Source organism: Trametes versicolor (assembly GCF_000271585.1).
Source record: "Trametes versicolor FP-101664 SS1 unplaced genomic scaffold TRAVEscaffold_3, whole genome shotgun sequence".
Classification (NCBI taxonomy): domain Eukaryota; kingdom Fungi; phylum Basidiomycota; class Agaricomycetes; order Polyporales; family Polyporaceae; genus Trametes; species Trametes versicolor.
In genome coordinates this window covers 3,683,989-3,701,575 of record NW_007360323.1, presented here as the reverse complement: position 1 = coordinate 3,701,575, position 17,587 = coordinate 3,683,989, and the positions used below count along the sequence as shown (strand labels likewise).

General features: G+C 57.1%; 7 protein-coding genes across 7 annotated transcripts; 2 read left to right on the top strand and 5 right to left on the bottom strand.

Annotated features, from left to right (window-relative positions):
- Nucleotides 1–634: 634 nt before the first annotated feature.
- TRAVEDRAFT_35683 (glycoside hydrolase family 79 protein) lies at nucleotides 635–2,424 on the bottom strand (the record flags this gene model as incomplete). Its single annotated transcript, XM_008036761.1, has 4 exons — nucleotides 635–1,159; nucleotides 1,210–1,360; nucleotides 1,424–1,576; nucleotides 1,640–2,424. 4 exons carry the CDS (start codon nucleotides 2,422–2,424, stop codon nucleotides 635–637), a joined length of 1,614 nt encoding a protein of 537 aa, XP_008034952.1.
- A 1,518-nt stretch (nucleotides 2,425–3,942) lies between these two features.
- On the bottom strand, nucleotides 3,943–6,222 carry TRAVEDRAFT_144865 (glycoside hydrolase family 79 protein). Its single transcript, XM_008037772.1, has 4 exons — nucleotides 5,217–6,222; nucleotides 4,999–5,151; nucleotides 4,781–4,931; nucleotides 3,943–4,726 (listed from the first exon to the last, which is right to left on the bottom strand). Exons 1-4 carry the CDS (start codon nucleotides 5,999–6,001, stop codon nucleotides 4,208–4,210), a joined length of 1,608 nt encoding a protein of 535 aa, XP_008035963.1. The 5' UTR covers nucleotides 6,002–6,222; the 3' UTR covers nucleotides 3,943–4,207.
- A 1,018-nt stretch (nucleotides 6,223–7,240) lies between these two features.
- On the top strand, nucleotides 7,241–8,701 carry TRAVEDRAFT_45182 (uncharacterized protein; the record flags this gene model as incomplete). The annotated part of the gene is made up of 2 exons (XM_008036941.1): nucleotides 7,241–8,356; nucleotides 8,420–8,701. The coding sequence occupies 2 exons, from the start codon at nucleotides 7,241–7,243 to the stop codon at nucleotides 8,699–8,701; spliced, it is 1,398 nt and encodes a 465-aa protein (XP_008035132.1).
- Nucleotides 8,702–8,831: 130 nt separating this feature from the next.
- Nucleotides 8,832–10,845, bottom strand: TRAVEDRAFT_35680 (uncharacterized protein; the record flags this gene model as incomplete). Its single annotated transcript, XM_008036760.1, has 4 exons — nucleotides 8,832–9,346; nucleotides 9,399–9,471; nucleotides 9,523–9,594; nucleotides 9,646–10,845. 4 exons carry the CDS (start codon nucleotides 10,843–10,845, stop codon nucleotides 8,832–8,834), a joined length of 1,860 nt encoding a protein of 619 aa, XP_008034951.1.
- A 996-nt stretch (nucleotides 10,846–11,841) lies between these two features.
- On the top strand, nucleotides 11,842–13,262 carry TRAVEDRAFT_18767 (Clavaminate synthase-like protein; the record flags this gene model as incomplete). The annotated part of the gene is made up of 7 exons (XM_008036567.1): nucleotides 11,842–11,987; nucleotides 12,041–12,163; nucleotides 12,229–12,589; nucleotides 12,641–12,712; nucleotides 12,778–12,866; nucleotides 12,920–13,133; nucleotides 13,194–13,262. 7 exons carry the CDS (start codon nucleotides 11,842–11,844, stop codon nucleotides 13,260–13,262), a joined length of 1,074 nt encoding a protein of 357 aa, XP_008034758.1.
- A 146-nt stretch (nucleotides 13,263–13,408) lies between these two features.
- TRAVEDRAFT_116291 (Clavaminate synthase-like protein) lies at nucleotides 13,409–14,822 on the bottom strand (the record flags this gene model as incomplete). The annotated part of the gene is made up of 7 exons (XM_008037771.1): nucleotides 13,409–13,465; nucleotides 13,528–13,741; nucleotides 13,799–13,887; nucleotides 13,948–14,019; nucleotides 14,072–14,438; nucleotides 14,491–14,613; nucleotides 14,677–14,822. The coding sequence occupies 7 exons, from the start codon at nucleotides 14,820–14,822 to the stop codon at nucleotides 13,409–13,411; spliced, it is 1,068 nt and encodes a 355-aa protein (XP_008035962.1).
- A 1,040-nt stretch (nucleotides 14,823–15,862) lies between these two features.
- On the bottom strand, nucleotides 15,863–17,586 carry TRAVEDRAFT_45178 (uncharacterized protein; the record flags this gene model as incomplete). The annotated part of the gene is made up of 3 exons (XM_008036940.1): nucleotides 15,863–16,343; nucleotides 16,409–16,593; nucleotides 16,672–17,586. The coding sequence occupies 3 exons, from the start codon at nucleotides 17,584–17,586 to the stop codon at nucleotides 15,863–15,865; spliced, it is 1,581 nt and encodes a 526-aa protein (XP_008035131.1).
- Between the last annotated feature and the right edge of the window lies 1 nt (nucleotide 17,587).

Here is a 17,587-nt window from a genome sequence, read left to right as displayed (position 1 = left end):
GCGGTCAAAGTCGCTTGCCAGCATCAGGGGGCTGATTGAACATTCGAAATGTGCCGCTTGATCGCCTTCCAACCCGTGGATGGGTTGGGAAGAATGCATCAAGCAACGTCTCCCAATCGGCTCGGTCGTAGCCGAGCCCGATGGTGAGCGTTGACTGACGTGAGGAGCACTGAGGACATTACGGGGACCTTGCTTCTCTTCGGTTTTATTTTGGACGGCGGGATATGACAAATACACGCACCGTCAAGGCCTGCCCTTAGCTGTCGTCCACACGCGCATTGGAAATTCGCGGCGGGCTTGAAGAGATGCGCGCACAAGCCAGACGTTCTCTGGACAACCCTTGAACGTATCGCGAGGGTCCAAGAAGATCTGGCCTACCTTGGAACCAATATCGACAATCACAGTGATGCTCGATATGTGGATCTGAAAGGTGACGGATGCTCCCGGTGAATCTTTGGCGTACCGTGATATAATGACAACATCTGGGACAATGTGGCCGAGGGGCCGAGCCCGACGAAAGCGGGGGTCGGAAGTTGAAGGAATTGGCTTTGAGAGAGTGGCCAACCAGGATGACTCGCTGCTTGCATGATACGAACTCGGTGATGCGAGCCCATAGACTCCTCCGAGCGACGCTTTAGAACGAGAGCAAGACAGCCTCAGACGCGCGCAGATCGATCCCCGCATCCAACGCAACATGCTCCATCACGACGGAGCCAGAAGGGAGCCCGTCCGACGTCTCGTAGCTCTGTCCCGCCCAAGTCAACCCGGCAGTATCGTCCGCGTGCTGAACCACCACCCTGCGCGCGGTCGCCCCACGGCTCCAGAACGCGTTCACGTCGCTCTGCGCGTCGGACGCGGCGACCTTCGCGAAGTCCAGATCGATGTGAACAGAGGGGCGGGGGCCGGTGCTGCTCGCGAGCCATGCGTGGAGGTTGATGAAGACGGCGCGGACGAGCTTGCCGTTCTCGAATGCAGCGTACCCGGACACGTTGGAGTCGTCGACGGGGAGCTCGACGATCTGCGATTGCTTGCCAGCAGTGATGCCAATGAACGTATTGATCGCGAGACCAGCGTAGTAGCTCGGCTGGACATGCGGGGGCGAGGGAGGGTTCATAGGGGAGCCGTCGACTATGGAGCGGTTGAGCGCGACGGGTTGAATCTGTAGCCATCGTCATAATCTCACTAGACGGGTCGAGATAAATCACTTACGAAGTTGTACTTGTAGCCCACGCCTTCGTGGAAATATGCTTCTTTGATACCCAGAGTAGCAGCCTGGAGCGTATAGTCGATCGCCCATAGAGCGGCTCCCGCGGTGTTGCTGACACCGGGGGCGCCGTGACATCCGATACTGTTTGTTTCCCTGAGGAAGTCGCAACGTAAATCAGATTATGTTGCCCCCAAAAAGGTAAGAGAGTGGGCGTACCCAAGGATGTAGGTGAGCCCCTGCGCCTGGGTCGCGGCAATGTCGGCCTCGAACATCGACAAGTTCCCTCTGATAGCGGTCTTGCTCATGAACGAGACCAGGGGGAAATCGCCTCCGTTGCAAAATGCGGCGGAGTATAGATGTTGGGATATACTTTACGCGCGCGGGATGATCAGCGAATGTGACCTACGAATAGAAGCAAATATCTAGACGTACGTAGAAATAGCCTTCCCGGGCGCACTGTCCAGGATCCCAAGAGCAAAGAGCTCCCGAGGAGTGAACCACGGGCTAGCAAACGCAGCGCCCTGCAGCGACACCGGACCGTCGCGCCCTGTGATCCCGGCAGCCTCGACCACCGGCCCAGCGACGGAGATCCAGTCGGGAACGTAATCCTCCACCGTCCAGTTGCTGGGGCGAAAGCCGTTGAGCTTGTAAACGTCAGCTTCGTTGCCAACTTCGATGCGCTCGAGGACGACGCCAGACGCTTTGACGGCTTCAGTGCGGAAAGCCCCGACGATGGCTTTGGCCATGTTGACCGCGTTGGTGATGTTGTCGGCGCCAAGGTTAACGCCCCAGGTCATCCGTGTGCCGTGGGGGAGGAAACGTGACAAAGCGTAGTACGCATTTCCGACGGTGATGCTCGTCGCTTCGGGGTAAGGTGTTATGGTGTTCGCGGGAGGGAACGAGCTGTCTTCAATCGTGACCGTGGGCGGCCAGAACGTGTGGTCTTCAGAATCGGCGCCCACGCGGATATTGGGAGGTTGGCCGGTCAGCGCCGCGTAGTTCAGAAGCGCGTTGTGGGTGAATTCGTTGCGTGAGTCTACGCCAGTCCATTCGGGCCAGCGATCTTGCTCGATAGAGAAAGACAGCAACGTCGGCAGTAGTTCCTGGGAGTTGCCAGGCGCAGAGATGGGGACCGAAACATTGAGAGCTGAGACCAAGTTGACTAAGAACGTGAACGCGTAGGCTGCGCTCAGTAGAAGATGGTGGAAGTGGATCATGTCGGAAGGTTGAGGGTGAGGGGCCAAAGGGCCAGGGAAGGGACACACCTCTTATATCGCGGCGGATGGACAGAGGAAGCTCGCTGCGTGTCAGGGACGGCGCGGGGATGCAGTCACCTGGCACGACGGCTCTTGTGCATCGCGCGGCCAAACGTCACCAAGTGAGACAGCTGGAAACGTCGAAGCGCTCCAGCGGAGGCAATCTCTGCGAAGGCGCAGTCCCAACGGCTGTATCTCCGTCCCATGCAAGGGCACCCTGTTCGCGAAACGGCATGCGCGGCGCCGCAGGAAGCCTCTTACGGAGAATCTGCACTCTAGGCCTACCACGGGGTCGGATGTAGGTCTACAGCTCGTCAGTGAGGCTCTGCGGAGAATGATGGGTGGACGACGAGGTCACATCGCGTATAAAATTGACCTTTTGCAGTACGTTCAGGTGGCCTATCAGAGCTGTCGGGGAGTAGAAGAATGAATGAACTCCGGGCCGTTGAATTACAGCTCTGCGATGTGTGCGGTCTAATGGGTGTGCTGTCAGCATTGCGTCAGTAAGACATCTGGCCATGTATAATCGATCCTCACTGGATGAAAGTGGTCGTGCGGCGAGAAGTTGCTGAGATGACGACTGTGTAGCAGTGTAAACAGTGCGAGGGGTATTCGGGCATTGAGAGACGCAAGGTGCAGCACTGTACAAAGCACGGTGGTTGACCCGGCAGCGTAAAAACAGCTGCAGAGTATTCCCGCTTAGTAGCAGACACGGTAGCGGGCTCCGAAGTCCGAACCGCTGACCTACCTTGGGTGGTCATTCAAATCTATTCAGGTAGCGTAGGCTGATGAGTGTCTCGAAGTCAGAAGTACATATCTGAGTATGTTGGGGCTCAACCACTTGCGAGTGGGTGAATATATCTGATCGTATATGCCAAGTATTTCTTGTATTTTGCAGCAGTTTCCTTTGTTAGATTGTGTGTGTGATGTTGCAGTGGTCCTCAAAAGAGCTGGTTGTGGGCTGAGCCAGGTATGCCGGCGACGTTGGCAGTGATAGAAACCCTCGGTCCGAGTGTGGTCAGTAGCATGATGTCCGAGTCACTTTACCGCGATCTTATGCTCCGCCTAAACTCCGCTGTCATTAAAATGAAACACAGATGGGCTCACTCAACGGCTAGGTCACAACGGAGCCTAAATATTTGTAACGCCGCACCGTGCAGCTGAGTGAAGTCGTGGACATCTCCGAGTGTAGCACGGAACTTTATCTGCTCTTTGCTACCTGTCTCGCCACGAACGCGTCTACACACCCCGGTCATTCATAGGGCTTCCACAGTGGTTGCGATTATCTGGGAACCCGTGTGTAGCCAATTGCCTCCGCACAGTGCGCCAATTAGCGGGGAACAAGGTATCGGGCTCGGAAGGATTTGAGGCGGCAATAAGACTTCGCTCCCTCCTTCGAGTCTCTTGAATGGCAGGATATGACAAACGTACGTACCGTTGAGGTTTCGCGTGCATTGGAATACTAGGCGGGACTGAAAAGGCGTGCGCGCACCGGAAAGTGACATTCAGATCCCTGGGAACCGGATCGTCATACCGTGTTTAAAATTACAACATAAGATCAGAAACGATGTCTGTGAATCTTCGGCGAGTCACCTGAACGATCGAGGACCGAATCCGACGAAATCGCGAGTCGAATGGCGAAGGGTTGGCGCTAAGAGAGGGACCAACTAGGATGGTTCGTTGCTCGCTTGACACGAGCCCGACAAAAGCCCAACGCGAGTCAATGAACTCCTCCCAACGATGCTCAGAACGAGATCAAGACAGCCTCCGTCGAGCGCAGGTCGATCCCCGCATCCAGCGACACCTTCTCGACCACCACCCGACCAGACGGGTGCGCGTCCGCCGTCTCATAGCTCTGCCCCGCCCACGTCAACCCCGCCGTATCATCCGCGTGCTGGATCACCACCCTGCGCGCGGTTGCCCCACGGCTCCAGAACGCGTTCACGTCGCTCTGCGCGTCGGATGCGGCGGCCTTCGCGAAGTCGAGGTCGATGTGCACGGAGGGCCGGGTCCCGGTGCTGCTCGCGAGCCACGCATGGAGGTTGATGAAGACGGCGCGGACGAGCTTGCCGTGCTCGAACGCGGCGTAGCCGGAGACGTCGGAGTCGTTCACTGCGAGCTCGACGATTTGGGAGGTTTTGGTGCTGCCGATGAAGGTGTTGATTGCGAGGCCGGCGTAGTAGCTGGGCTGGACGTGGGGTGGCGAGGGAGGGTTGAGGGGATAGTTGTCGACTATGGAGCGGTTGAGCGTGATGGGTTGGATCTATCGCCAGCTATCGTTAAGACCCCGTTGTACAGATATAAGGAAATCGCTTACGAAATTGTACTTGTAGCCCACGCCCTCATGGAAGTACGCCTCCTTCATACCCAGAGTCGCGGCCTGGAGCGTGTAGTCGATCGCCCATAGTGCGGCGCCTGCGGTGTTGCTAACGCCCGGGGCTCCGTGACACGCGATGCTGTTCGTTTCGCTGGAAAAGGTACAGCTTGGTTCAGGACATGTTGTCGCTAAAAGACCGGGATGATGAGCGGACGCACCCAAGGATGTAGACGAGACCCTGGGCCTGCGTTGCAGCAATATCGGCTTCATAGATCGTCAGATTCCCTCGGACGCCGGTCTTGCTCATAAAGGAGACAAGCGGGAAATCGCCGCCATCGCAAAATGCGGCGGAGTATTGATGTTGGGAAATGCTTTTATAAGCGCGAGTAGGTTAGCTTTCGTGATCTCCTGACGCGAAGAAAATATCTGGACATACACGGAGATAGCTTTCCCGGGCGTGCTGTCGAGAATCCCGAGAGAGAAGAGCTCACGAGGAGTGAACCCGGAGCTGGCAAAGGCCGCGCCTTGCAACGTGACAGGACCGTCGCGCCCAGTGATCCCGGCAGCCTCTACCACAGGCCCTGCGACGGAGATCCAGTCAGGGACGTATTGCTGCACCGTCCAGTTACTAGGACGAAGGCCGTTGTTCTTGTAGAGGTCAGCCTCGTTGCCGACCTCGATCCGCTCGAGGACGACACCGGAGGACTTCACAGCTCCAGTACGGAACGCCCCGACGATAGCTTTGGCCATATTGACTGCGTTGGTTACGTTGTCGGCGCCGAGGTTGACGCCCCATGTCATCCGCGTGCCGCGGGGAAGGAAGCGCGACAAGGAGTAGTACGCGTTCCCCACGGTGATGCTCGTCGCTTCGGGGTATGGCGTAACGGAGTTTGGAGGAGGGAACGAGCTGTCTTCGATCGTAACCGTGGGCGACCAGAACGTATGGTCTTCGGAATTGGCGCCTACGCGGATATTGGGAGGCTGGCCGGTCAGCGCCGCGTAATTCAAAAGCGCGTTGTGGGTGAATTCGTTGCGAGACTCGACACCAGTCCAGTCGGGCCAACGATCTTGCTCGAGAGAGAAAGACAGCAGTGTCGGCGATAGTCCCTGGGAGTTGCCAGGCGCAGAGATCGGTATGGAGACATTGATGGCTGAGACCACATCGAGTGAGACAGAAAGCGCGGAAGCTATCGCTAGGAGACGCAGCTGGAAGGGACCCATGGCGGCAGGTATGGGTGAAGAGGCCAGAGAGTCGACTGAGGATGCGCAGAGTTTATATTGCAGTGGACAGGCCGAGGAAGCTCGCTCCGTGTCAGGGACGGTGCGGAGGTAGTCATCTGCCACGACCGTTCTCGTGCATCGCGCCGTCAGACGTCATCAAGTGAGACAGCTGGCGAGCGTCGGAGTACGCCAACGGAGGCAATATCAGCGTCGATGCAGGCATGACGGCCGTACTCCCGCCCCGTGCAAGGGCCTCTGGTTCGAGAAACCCGATGCTCAGCGCACATGGAAGCGTCTTACGGAGATCTCGCGCTCTGGGCCCTGAGCCGGGTCGGAAATAGGCCTGTAGCATGTGTCGCCGCTCGTCAGAGATGCTCGAGAGAGAATGGAGGGACAATGAGCTCACATCGCGCACAGCGAAATAGAGGTCATGGTCGTCGTCAGTTGACCTTGGTGTCCGGCGCGCTCAGCGCTCGTCCATCAGAATCCTCGCGGGCGTCGGCGCGTCAGGGTGAGGATGGAGCTGGCCGGGCCGTAACATGCCAGTGTGAGCGCCGCTCCTTCTCCCATGGCCCAGCGGGAATGCCGTCAGCTTCGCACAAACGTGAACATGGCACAGAGTCCGAAGGCTGTCTGCGTTACAGGTGCAGACGTTCGCGTCCTATGTGCTGCGCCCCTCGGCGAGACACGAGTAATACGGTGTGCGCACCTTTGATGAGAGATGGATGAAGCGTCGTTTACCAGTGACGACAGTACTCAGTAACCCTTAACATGCTAGTACTTGATAGAATGCCTATCGCGTTTCGGAGATGGTGGTGTGTAGACAGGTCGAGATCCTGCAGCCGAGCGAACCTTCAAAACATGTGCACCGCCACGTGGCGCGCACGCGCGACATGCATATGAGTACTGGCATTGAGGTTGATCTACAACATCCAGCACTACCCCACACCCACAGTCAGCATTTAAACCAGGAGTGCAAGCTAAGTATGAATGCAGGCGAGTGTATCAAAACGCAAATGAGCAACGGTCCGACCGTCTTCACTGGGCTAGTTATTTAAGGTTATCCTGCTGTCGACTCGGAGTCGGTGAGCGCCGTCGTGTCACTTAGCTGCTGTGGCTCACCTCCCCCTCCCCCCACGCACTCGCAATTCGAACGAGGGCTCTCAGCCCGTCGCCTACTACGCTACAACTTGACTGTCTCTCCCGTAGGCCCTCTAGCGACACCGGCAGTGGCAACAAATGTCGATCTCATCTGTCGTAAACGACGACGTTCTCTATCACATCGCGTCGCTGTGCCATAAAAAAGAGGCTCTCCTCGCACTCATCATCACCTGTCGGGCAGCGTTCCAAGATTTCGCCAAACTTCTCCTCGTGGACGATGTGCAACTACGTTCGGAGAGCCAGCTTATATCGTTCCTCTCTTGGGTCTCAAAAGACTCGCTGCATCGCGCACCGTTCATTCGGGGCCTCCTCATCTCCAACATCCCCCTCCATCATACACCGTTCTCCGTGGCCACAGGAGAGAGACTCACGAATCTCTTCGACTCTCTTCGTTCTGTCCTGGCCCTGCGACGTTTGTCGTTTCAGGATGCCGAGCTCATCTTGGACTCACATCCCAACTTAGCAGCCTCTATCTCTAGGCTCACCACGATCACCGATCTCACACTCATACCCGCAGGCCATCGTTGCTCTTGGCTACTGCAATCCACCCTGTCCCGTCTCAAGTACGTGCATCTCGTCATCGATGACACGGACGGCCGGGGGGAGGAAGTGGGTCAGAGCTCCGCGCATGTCCTCGCGGCGCATTCCACGAGTCTCCTGCAGCTCCACTGGGTGTCGACGTGGACGCTGGCCATTCCAGGGAGCCCTCAGTTTCTCAATGTCTTGCACCTCTCCGTGGGCCCGTCCATGGACCCAATCATAGAGGACTACCTCCTCGCCTTCCCCAACCTCCAAAGCCTCAAGGTCGTCAATCTCGACTGGGACGACACAGTTACGATGATCACGCCTCATCGCGAAAGGAACATCGGAGTCCAGAGACGCACCGGGACGTGGACCCGTCTTCGCGCTTACGAAGGTTCCCCTCGCTCTCTGTATGCTTTTGGGTTGGCCTTCCACATCCCGGAGCTGCGTTTTCCTGACATCTGTCACTACCTGGATCTAGACGCACTTCGCATAGCTCTGGAGGACGCGCAGCCGACCACATTGGCATTCTCCATATCTAAGTCGCCTGGCAGGTGGTTTTATAATCCGGAGGCCGTCACAGTCCTTTCGGGGGCGAAGACCGTACGTAACCTCGAGATCAACCTGTGCGCCTGGGAAGAGGAAATGGAAATTGGCTTGGAACCCCTCATGGTACGTACTTCTCGCGTTCCTATCATCCATTGGGGATGGCCGTACCCATTTGCGTTTAAACAGGACGCGATTGTGCAGATTCTGGCAGCACTTGATCGTGTCGTATCATTCTCACTACTGCTCGACCTCCAATTGCTGGACAAGTTGGCGACATTTAAACAGAAACCGAACAGGGGTCGGCGCCCGTCCGAGAGACTCACCGAAGGGATCGACTACCTTGCCTTCGCTCGCCGATGTACGGCGGCGGGGAAAGCTCTTCGAAACGTTCGGGTATCTCAGAAGGACGGCCGGAGCCAGGAGTCTGACGTGGTTGTCCATATTGACCTTCAAGGAGAGGCATCTTGAAGGAACGCGCTGTACTAGGTGTGCGAAGATTTCTGACTAGGATGGTATTCGCAACATGACTAACTGCGAGCTGAAAAGTAGATTGTCTGTCGATACATTGAAATAATCGGGGGCTGCGATCCACCGTATCTCACTCGTCTTCCTCATCAAGGATAGCCTTCAGCGCCGGATCCTTTTCTATAGCCCTCAGGAGACGCCGCACCACGCGCCCCAGCTCCGCGTCCCTCTTCGACAGCCGAGGCACCGCGCGCGCATCCTCCCTCTCGCCCTCATCGACCTTCCAAAAATCGCCCGTCGCGAGCGCGAGCACGACGTGCGTGCCCTGCCCCGCGGACACGGTCATGTCGACGAGCGTGAAGCGCTCCGGGTGCGTCTGCACCTTCTCGATGAGCGCCTCGTTGCGCGCCTCCGCGTTCGGCGTCCCGTCGCGGTGCCGCGCGAGCGTGTACGTGCGGATGTCGCGCAGCGCGTACTTGGGCGGGCGCGTCGTGTGGTCGATCGCGATGACGAAGAAGTGCAGCGGGGTGTCGGGGAAGTCGCGGCGCGCGAGGGCGCGTAGCTCGGCGAGGTGTGCGTGCGCGTCGAACATGGAGAAGTAGTGCAGGAACTGGTAGTCACGTTTGGTTACGGGCGCGGCCTGTCCCTCTGGTGTGGGGTTATATTGACTGAACTTTGCGACAAAGTGGGGCGTGCTCACCCATTCGCTCACGCTGCTTCAGCTTGCACATGGTTTTGTGGTCGCCTTCCTTCCAGGCTGTTGCTTGGCAGTCCTGTCACGATACTGAGCTGACGTCGAAGGCCTCGGGTAGGAGATCACGCACCTTGGAGCAATAGAAGGTGTTGAGGCATGCCGAGCAGCGGCGGAACTGCTCCCTAGGACCGATTCTATGACACTGAGGGCAGTTGTGAGTTGACGGTGTCGATACGAGAACCTTCGGTCGTACCTTTACGTTGTCGCAAGTGGTACCGTTCCCCTTCTGAGTATCGATCTGGGCCAACACGAATATGCGCTCCTGCGCGAACTCGTAGAAGCGCTTCCAAGAAGATCCTAGGATACTCTTCTCAACGCGCGCCTTGTGCGATCCACGGTCGATCTTGATCAGAGCCGAGTCCACCGCCTGGATGACAGAGCGGTAGATGAGGTAGCGCGGAAGGATGTCGTCCACGATGTCCTCGATCATGGTGTAGTCGTCCGGGTCCAGGTCGGAGAAGCGGGGGCTGCAGTCGCACAGTGCCTGCAGAAGGCCCGCGTTGACGGATTGCGCGACCCACGTGAAGCCGTCGGTGGACTCAAGGCAGTTTCGCAGGTAGCCAAACCCGGAAATCATGGCGTCCAAGAAGCCGGGGTCTGGGGAGATGTTGACCGTGACGGAGAGCTGCACGAGTGCCGCAGTAACAATCCAGATCACGTTTGCGCTGAGGAGAGCGTGGCGCAGGGGGTGGGCGGAGACGCGCGAGATGGAATTGAGGAAGTCCATGTAGATCGTGAGATGTGTGGCGTTGAGTTGCCGGCCCTTGAGAGCAGCCTGGAGACGTGTGAGGGCGAGCTTCGCGACTTCGTCCGCCTTGTTGCCGGTCATCCGGAGCACGCGGTCGAGGGTCTCCTTGTTGGCGAATTTGAGCAGGTTGCCTAGGACGCAGCTTCCCGCGGGAGCGTCTAGTGTCGAAGGAATTGGTTGGCCATCCTCTTCAAGCCAGAGACGGGTGGCGATCTCGACCGTCATCGGTGTCTTCAGCATCGCTTCGCGGATGACATCGCGGCTCTCGATGCAGTACCAGAATGAAGACAGAACGTCGAGCGCCCCGCGTCTCCGGGTGTTTGTACGGTCCAGTCCTTCGATCCGGGAGGAGTAGATGAAGACGCTCCATTTGTAGATGCCAGGCCAAGCGTTCGCGAGCTGCCGAACCAACGGCCCTTCTTCAGGCAGCATACCGCCAAACTTGCTGATCCCGAGCATGGAAGCAAAAGCACAGTTTGCGGGATCTGTGAATTGTGAGGTCGTGTCCTTCGGCACGCGATCTTCCTGGAGATGGGTCAGGAAGACGTCCATGGCATCCTTCAGAGAGATCTTGGCCGCGGGCATCGTCCAGCAGTTGCTGAAGACCGTGATTTCAGCGGGAGAGCCTCTCCGTGCTGCAGCCATGAACTGTGCGGCGATCTTGGTTAGATACGATATATACTCTGACCACGATGCGCAACACCAAATGTCCTCGGCAAGGGCGTCAGTGCGGAGCGTCTTTTTTCTCTGTGAAACTAGGATGTCCTGTATATTCCGGCGCCGGCATGGGTGCTCTTCCTACTCCCGCTCTTGGCGAGGACATTCGGCAGGCGCATCGTGCGCAACGTGCTTACTTGCACTCTTCGGGTTTTGGATCATTTTCTTTTCTAAGAGTCGGAATTGCGCCTCTGTGTTCGCCATCTCTGAAAGTCATTCGGATCAGAATATCGCGTCCTATCATCTCAAGCTATTGGTACTTACTGATAAATCAGCGGGGTTGGCTGTACGATACAAGAAGGAGCCGGGGTACCTTCTCTGGAAACTTGAAGTCGGAACGGTAGCACATATATTAGGCGCTCATAAAGCTTGCCGACGCGATGCCGTAGCGATAACGTGGCGACTCGTGAGCGCCACTTGAGCGCCCCGCTCGCTCTCCACCACGACCACCACGGGCGTTGAGTCGAGGCGGCAAGAGGCTTGAAGCGGGTTTCAAACCATTCATCGGGTGCGCACACCTATTATAACTCATAGTAACAAATAAGAACACATACCGTTTTCTATCTCCTAGCTCGCTTGTTTCATTGTTCGGAGAGAAATCCAACATGCACACCCTGCCGGGTCAATCAGGCATGAGGGAGCACCGCCTTTGCCCTTAGCTCAGGACCCATGCGATTGGGTATCTGTATCTCTAAGCTGGCCCAGTTCAGATTCTAAGGGCGGTGGTGCGCACGACCCGGTGAGAACGCGGCTCGATAAGAGGGTTTTGGGGCTGGTCAGAAGGTCCGCGGCACTTATGAATAGGTCGTCATGCGGGACGCCGCGGGTATCGAGAAGCAGGTTGAGTGAGCTATATACTCGTCCATCTCATGACGGCGACTCCACGCTCGTTGGCGAAACCCACATTCATAGTCGACGTCGATCATGCCTGGTCTGACGACTTTCCCACCGTTTCCGGAAGGTATCCCAACGCACCCGTTACTCGTCATTGACTATCAGCTGGTGAAAGCTGGCAACGAAGAAGAGATTGAGAAACTGTGGAAGGCGGCCACCGCACTCGGGTTTTGGTAGTGAGTGACCTCTCTTCAATCGTGGGCCAAGTTTGTCCTAACGTCTTGTGAAGTCTCAAAAACCATGGCGTTGACGACGAGGTCGACGCAATGTTCGACATGGGCCGCGAGACTCTTGCTTTACCGCTCGAGGAGAAAATGAAGTACGAGCAAGGCGACCAGGGCTTCTCGTTTGGGTGAGTGTCCTTACGGTGGCACCACGTACTCCTTGTATCGCTGACCTAAATGCACTTGATTTTAGTTACAAAGCTGCCGGGGTCCAGTTCATGGATGACAATGGCACGCGCGACGTGACTGAGTTCCTCAACATCTCGAAGGACGACGCTCTCGCGTGGCCCACTCCCTTCCACCGAACGTACCCTTCTACTGTCGATGCACGCATGGAATCTACCATCAAGCCGTTCGTGCAGAAGTCCTTGACAATCAATCATTTCTTGATCGACATCCTGAACGACAAGCTTGGTCTTCCTAAGGGTACTTTGGCGGCCTTTCACAAGGCGGAGGAAGCCAGTGGATGTACAGCACGGTGCATCAGGACGCCTCCTCACCTCGAACAGTCGGAGAAGAATTTCCTCAATCCGCACACCGACTTTGGGTCGTTGGTGAGCCTTCGCCCGTACTGTTGTATGGCTAGAACTTAACGGGCTCAAAAGTCGTTCCTGCACAACCGTTTGGGGGGCCTCCAAGTCCTTCCTCCCGGTAGCGATAAGTGGCTCTACGTGAAGGTAGGACTTGGAGTGCACGAATCTTCCTGTTGTGTTAAGATTGACGGTACACGGAAATTGAGTAGCCGATTCCCGGCCATGCAATCTGTAACATCGGCGACTCTCTCAACATCTTCAGCGGTGGAATACTGCGGTCGAACATTCACCGTGTCGTGTAAGCGAATAATACCCCCTATCGTCTTACGATCTCACGCTCGCCCCTCACAGTCCGCCGCCCAAGGAACAGGCACAATACGAGCGCTGGTCCCTTGTATACTTCACGCGTCCGCATGATGACGTCGTTCTCCGCTCTCTCTCTGACCAGAGTGCCGACATTGCCGAGGCGGCCTCCAAGGCGCCACTCGAGAAGTACAATCCTGGGGTGACGGCGAATGAATGGCTCACGCGCAGGGTGAAGTCGCAGCGAGTCACGAACTATAAGGTGTGGCTTGCATCAAGTAATCGGATATTCTGTGGATCTGATCGAGTGCATTACATGCAGGGTCCCGAGAGTTGGAAGGACCGCAGGGGAACAGAGGACATTACTGTCGTCCCTCACATCAAGATCTAGGCTCCTCTGTCCGCATCCACCCTGTAAGTCGCACGTTCTGTAGTCTTCTCCGCAGAACTCGCTGACACAGCTTGCCGCGATCAGTGATATTTGTACTTATAGCCCGAACGAGGAATACATGTATGCTGTTTAAGATACACCGTCTCTCAGTACGCGGACGGTTGGTGCTCTGTGCCCCTGCTGGCCCTCCAGGTCTCTGGACCCTGGCAAGGCACAGAAACTCGACGTCAGCTTTGGAAAACCCGCGTAAAAGATTGGCACGTACCGTTCTGTTCTTGATCCTTTGGTTCTTGATGCGCCTCGCAAACCACTCCTTCGAAGTCGTCCCGGTGTCGTACTTCCCCGAAGGAAGCTTGGCGACCGCCTCCGCGATTATAGGACTCTCGTCAGACAACGGCCGCAAGATGACGGATTGACCCGGTCGGGTGAAGAAGACGAGCGACCAACGCTCATAGTACCCCTGCTCTTTCGGCGGAGGCCTTTTCGATGTCGGTGAGTTCATTGAACGTTCCCAGAGCGCAGGTTATTGTGCTTACACGACCCGATGGAGGTTTGACCTAAGGATACCACCGCTGAAGATTGTCATAGCGTCCCCGAGGTTGCAGATGGCGTGGCCAGGGATGGGCTAGGATTTATCGACAGGTGAGTGACTACTCGGATGCTTTCGAGAAGTTGCAAGCCCTACCCTGACGTACTGCCATTCGTTCGTGCCGGGCACCATGACCTGCAGCCCGCCGAGTCGGTTGTGCAAGAATGACTGTGCATGCCCTCAATACTGGTATGTCCACGATCACACGCTTGTGACTCACCAGCGACCCAAAGTCAGTGTGCGCGCCGAGCGCGGCTTTCTCCTCCGACATCCCGTCCGGGCGCGGCGGGTTCTTGATGCACCGCGCCTCGCTCCCGCTCGGCTCCTCGCGGAGGTGCTGCCGCTCAAGCGTGCCCGCAGGGAGCCCGAGTCGCTCGCCAAGGACTGCGAGAAGGGTGTAGTTCACTCCGAGCGACTTCTCTATGAACGGCCGGATGGTGGACTCCATCCGGGCGTTCACGGTGCGCGGGTATTCGCGGTGCACCTTGCCTGGCCACGCAAGGGCATCGTCTTTGGAGACGTTGATGAACTCGACGGTGTCGAGCGAGCCCTGCTCGTCTGTCGCGTTCGCGCCTGCGGCTTTGTACCTGCAGGCTTGGAGTGAGATCGCGTTCGGCAGAGGTGCGCGAGGGGACGTACCCGAAAGACATTCCCTCGTCGCCTTGCTCGTACTTCATCTTCTCGTCAAGGGGCAACTTCATCGTCTCTGCGCCCATCTCGAACATCTGGTCCACTTCTTCGTCGGCTCCATGGTTCTTCAGGCTATTCGTGCAGAGAAATTATCAGCATCTGGCCACTTCGGACGCATGGAAAATAGGTACGCACTACCAGAAGCCGAGTTCGGTCGCCGCCTTCCAGAGCTTATCTATCTCGGCCTGGTCCCTCTTCAGGATCAAGTCGTAGTCGACCACAAGCAGGGGATGCGTCGGAACATCGTCCGGGAAGGGTGGGAGGCTCGCGAAGGCGGCCATTTCGTAGTTGGCTGAGTATTGGTGCGTTTACGACGTGAGAAGCGGTCAGTGTAAGGCCTGATCCTCTCCCCCGCACTTCACATGTTTATATAGGGACTGGGGCTGCGGGCGCAGAGATGCAGGGGCCGTGGGACGGTCAGATCGACGTTAGGCGAGGGTGTGCTGTGTGCATCCGACCCTTGCTTCTCTTCTCGTGCGTCTCGTGACGGTGCGTATTCTGCGTATATGGCAGGCCAAAGCCGTCTGACCATGCTGGATGCTTCTTTGATGCGATGTTAGGAGAACATGCCGGGGCGATGATATCATCCCGAAGACGCTCCTTCCCACAGTCGGTGGGGTACAGCGACGACCTCGTCAGTAATGCATGTACTACCTATCATCGTCTACTCACTTTGGCTTTCTTACAGAAGTGAATCTCATACAGGAGCGGAATTCCGCGACGGGTTCGCATACTATTACATGGAGGTATGTGCTGGAGATGCAACTGTCCTATTCACACATAAAAGTAGCCGCATAGAGGCGCTCTCGCGCGGCCTGACGTGCAGCGCCGAGTGCGGAACAACACCTCCCCGACGTCAACTTCGCTGTGTCGAGACCGGCTTTACTCGGCCTCTGGGGGATTTCAACCTCATTCAGCCCCGGACTGCCTGCGACGACCGTGCCGGACGAGTGCTACCACTGTGCGACGCATCATGCATGAAATGGAGTAGAAGAGAAGCAGTCTCCGGCTTTTGTCTACAGCGTCAGAAGCGTGCTAAACAGTATCGGTCTTATGTATAGGCAACCCGATCGATACCAATTGCTTCTAAGTTCATGACGTCTCGAAGCACAAGACCTGAACATATGGTACTCAGGGCTCTGGTGGAACACTGGTCTCGCGTCACGGTTATATGAGTAGGAATCTTGTAGCAAAGGTGCGCGAGATCGCTGCGAATGATTCCCCAGCGGGCATAAGATATGATTGCATTGGGGTTTACATCATGCCTGAAAGCACTCTCCTCGTCGCTGGCTATCTATCCTCTCGTCGCGATGGAGGCCTTTTACCCGGAATCCCTAGCACGGTCTAACGACCTCAACTGCTCTGCCTCCCTCTTCTCCTTCAACACCACCGCTCCCTTCGACCACGACCAAAACGGAGACTTGACCGCCCCGGGCGCCCGGAGCGGGATGACCTCCACCGCGTCCTCGCCCCGCGCGAGCGCCGTGACCGCCCCGACCACGACCCTGGCGTCCGCCCGCGAGCGGTGTCCTTGGAGCGTGATGACGACAGTCTCGAGGTCGGACCCCGCCGCCTGCATGCGACGGGCGAGCGCGTCGAGGTCGAGCGCTGCGATGTACTTCTCGGCTGCGCATGGCTGGCGGGGGGTGAAGAGGATGATGTGCTGCTTGATGGCGAAGTAGGGGTCGCGCGGGTCCACCCCTCCCTTGGTCATGTCCAGGAGAGCCAACACCGCACAGCCGATGGTGAGGCAGAACTTAGGCGCGGATGGACAGAACGGCAATCCCGCGCACGAGCGTGTCCTACAGGTATGATATGTGAGCACGCCTCAATAGTGTGTGGTATGGAGATAGGGAGTAAGGGGTACAGAGTGAACGTGAGACTGACCAGCGCGTGTGCCATATCGATCTTGTCGCGATCCAGAGCCATCCCTAGGACGAGTGAAGTCTCGAGGCTTCGGAGGCTCGCGACGGTCGGGCCGCTCATTGCTTGCGCAAAGATTCCGGGCGCGAACAACCCAACGTCAAAGAAGTCGAGGTGCAGGTACGCGGGCTGGGTAGGGAGCAACACAAGGTGGAGATATGTATAGTGAGGTTCGAGTCGCGGCCCGTATACGGTTAGCCGCCTCACTGGGCAGGTCAGTGCCAGGAGGACGAAGTCGATGAGCATTCCGCTGGCGCTCTCGAGTGTTGTCCACGTCCCGTGTTCAACTTGCAGCGCGACGTTCAGATTATGGTGATCGAGCATCGCCTCTTCCGACTGCACGAGCCCCGCAAGGGTGTCTTTGGCGGTACAGACCGTAAGCGTGCTGAGGTTGGGGAACGCGTGAGCGTAATAGTAGGTGCGAGGGACTTCGTTATTGCCAAGATGCAGGGTGGTGAGGCGTGGGTATTGGATTGTGGACAGAACATGGAATGGGGTGGTAATAGGCCGGCTAACGCAGAGAGAGCGTAGTGTGTCCCGGGATTTGTGCAGAAAGAAGATTGGGCTGCAACACAACTCGGAGATCTCCTCGTCGCCCTGGTCTTCTTCTTCGCCGCCGCCCTCTACGTCATGGACGCCCTGTTCACCTTCCGGAGCATGGACTTCAGTGGGAGGGCGATCAAGGAGGAGAGTCACCTCATTTAATGCGGATTTGGAGTGCTCGAGCATTGCAGTGGTAGCGGGCCCCACGTCGCCCATCTCGAACCTCTCCACCTTTTCAAGATTCGCGAATGCATCCGCGAGCGCGGGGTGCACCCCAAGGAAGCTTTCAGCGTCTTCCAGGCCAAGAAGTTGCAGCTGAAGCACAGGACCAAACCGAACAAGAAAAACGGCAAGAAGCGCGGCGACACGAAGAGAGGGGTAGGAGATCGTGATGTAGATTCTTTTGACAAATTTGAAGCGATACGGTGCCTCGGCAGCTAGAAAGGCCATGAACGACTCGAGGTGGGAGTCGCGCTGGAGAAAGAGGAGTGATGGGATGAGCAGCTTGGGACCATGGTGGTAGAGTTCGCGAGAGCTCTGCATCAGGCGACATATCGTTGCTGCATCGGAGACGTTCATT